General features: G+C 30.1%; 1 protein-coding gene across 1 annotated transcript; it reads left to right on the top strand.

Annotated features, from left to right (window-relative positions):
* Window positions 1–1,634: 1,634 nt before the first annotated feature.
* On the top strand, window positions 1,635–2,459 carry AAJ76_2460001635 (hypothetical protein; the record flags this gene model as incomplete). The annotated part of the gene is made up of 1 exon (XM_024474781.1): window positions 1,635–2,459. One exon carries the CDS (start codon window positions 1,635–1,637, stop codon window positions 2,457–2,459), a length of 825 nt encoding a protein of 274 aa, XP_024329503.1.
* Window positions 2,460–2,943: the final 484 nt, after the last annotated feature.

Genomic DNA, 2,943 nt, shown 5'->3' on the forward strand with positions numbered 1-2,943 from the left:
CATTTATAAAACTTCTGCACATGTCAGTTACCTTATCGTGTCCTAGTCGCGTTAAGACGCCAATATTTTTATGCGAAGTGTTTATACACCAAAGGTACATGGCGTATACTCCCATTTGTAAATCAATTCGTTTTTTGAAAAAAAACGAATTGTTTCTGATTGAAAGTGTAGTTTTAAACTTAAGACATTTTTTGTTTCCGCACTTCCAAACAAATTTTGTCTTTTGTCTTAACACAAGCTTGCCAACCCATACCTCTAGAGCAATAAACACAACACCTGCTCAATTTAATTAATTCTGTGGATTTGAGAAAGTTAATAGTACAATTTATATCAGTACCAATAATTAGCAAAATCTCTTCTCATATAAGAGTAAAAAATTATATCGCAGTTATTTCCCCTAGGGGGAAATAACCACACCAATCCAAATATTTTGATTTGAGGAAGGGTCGAAGTAAAGGACGAATGTCGTCTCTTGCACCCACGCTTCTACACTTATTTATAATTTTATTACTGTCTATATTTAATAATTTAATTTTACAAGGAGTACTGCAACTATTATAATATATAAATTCTTCAATAATATGGTTAATTAAAAAATCTAATGATTTTTCTGCATTCTAAAAATCTTATGTTTAATTGCCATTTTCATTTTATGGGCTAGATTTTTTTAAAATTTTAAATCCCTTCTTGAATATTTTAAAAGCAAAAGACCTACCAAAAAACACTAAACAAGCCCAAATCAAATCATAATTATATATTAGCCACGTTTTATGTTATATTATTTTATTAAACCCCAGTTAAGTTCATTAACAATATTTTTATTTGATTTGCTTTTTCCCTGCGTGGGTCATAAAATTATTAAAAATTTATAAAATAAACTATTATTTGTTCCTCGACAATGGTTAAGACTAATATCGTGGCGACACCAACAATAGAGTTATCTAGTGATGGCTGTGGCCTAGAAGCTAAAAGACTATTAAGAGAGATGAAAATAATTATGTATGCATTGGACATTGAGATGGTCTAAATGGTTTTGGAAAAAAGAAATTTTTGAAAGAGGAAGCAGAGCATTAAAAGTTTATATGGTACGAAATTTGAAAAAAGAAGAAAAATTACAAGAGCTAATAAAAAAATGTTTCTGAAAGTTGGAAAGGAAGAAGAGAGAGAAAGAATATCAAGAGCTGAAAGAAAAGATTTCAAATACAATCAAAGAAGTAATATCTATTAGTAAAAGAGGAAGAAGGTCTTTGGGTGTAAAATGTTTTTATCCGTGATAAAGTAGTACGTATGGCAAAAAATTGTTATTTCGGAAAAGTGAATGGGGCTTTTTTTAAAGAGTTATAATAAAAATGATTTGATTTTTTGGGTTTTGGAAATGACTGTGAGTCAGAAATAACGGGTTTCTTTAATAAAACTCCATTACTCTGTAATAAAGGGAAAAATACATAACAAAAAACTAGAACGGCTTTATTAAGGAAAGCACCTAAATAAAGAAGAGGACTTGAGATTATTAAATTTTAACGTAAAAATATATATTTTGTTTTTTAAATTATCACGGTTTTGGTGAATTTCATAAAATGTCAATATGCTCCTCCTAAAAATTAATTCCATTTAAATAATTTATAGGAAGGGGCATGTTGACATTTTATGAAAAAAATTTTGAGATATTTTTTGTGGAAAAGGAGGCAATAAGATTTGTAGAAAACATCAGGCGCCTAATGGATATAAAATGTTTAAATGTAACTTGTATGAGTGATGATTATCTAACATTATACAAGGATGGTGAGTATTTAGGAGGAAATAGGTATACTTACAATTCTTGCAAGACCAACATAGCCCCCATCAAATACATGGGTGATGACTTACCCAAGATAAAAATGTCCAGACTTCTTCATTTGACTTACTTATATTTACATAAACTTATAAATTTGCAAATAACTTTCCTAATATCTGTAACCGAGCCAACTTATATATCATTAAAGTCTCGCATCGTAAAAAGTCTTAAACGTCTCGTAGATACATTCAAAAAGTTGGGGGAAGAAGGATGTTCTGTACAAATAGACGAAACGGTATGCTGTAAGCGTCGCCTTATATACAACCCGACAAGTGGAGAAACTTATAGTCGCGATACAAAACGGGTTATCGGCGTTAATTATGAGACTACTAGAAAGGTGGGGCTCGGTGTATTGCCCGATAGAACAATTCCCACCATTGGTTCGTTTATAAAGCGGACAATAAATCTGAGGACTATTACCAAAAGCGATGGTTATCCATCATATCCCGTTTCAGTAGTTGCAAATTCTTGCCATCATATTCGGGAGAAACATAGCCAAGGTTTTGTAGATGATTATGGAAATCACACAAATTCTATTGAAAGTGTTTGGCCGGGTGATAATAGAGAAATTAAATGTAGAAGTTGTATTGTTTTTAAGTTTAGAAGGGGTTGTTGGAGAATATGAATTGCTTTTAGAGGCATCAACTAGTTTAAATAATGTTGGAATGGTCGAACTTTTTGTTAAAATAATAAATTTGATTTAATATATATTTTTCGTTTTAAAGCAGCCTCTTTTGTGAACAAATTATGGAGTTTTATTAAGGAGCCCCGAAATAACGACTAATAGAGGTTATAAAAAGACTGATACGAGAAGGAGAAAATTTAAAGAAAAAGAAAAATACAGTGCGCGTCAAAATCTTAAGACACCTAAAAAAATTTTTTCCCATGCAAAATTAAACAAGATACAATTCTAAAATCTTAATCGTGTTTAAGCATTGTAATTAAAATAATTTAAAGAATACCTTTTATTTAATCTTATTTTATATATGTATAATCTGGTTTTTGGATTTTTTTTGTCTTAAGAGGTGCGTCAAAATCTTAAGACACTCCCCTCAAAAACACGTTTTATAGAATTGTAAATATTACATTCGTTTTATTTTGTTACAATA

Source organism: Vairimorpha ceranae (assembly GCF_000988165.1).
Source record: "Vairimorpha ceranae strain PA08 1199 chromosome Unknown NODE_246, whole genome shotgun sequence".
NCBI classification, from domain to species: domain Eukaryota; kingdom Fungi; phylum Microsporidia; family Nosematidae; genus Vairimorpha; species Vairimorpha ceranae.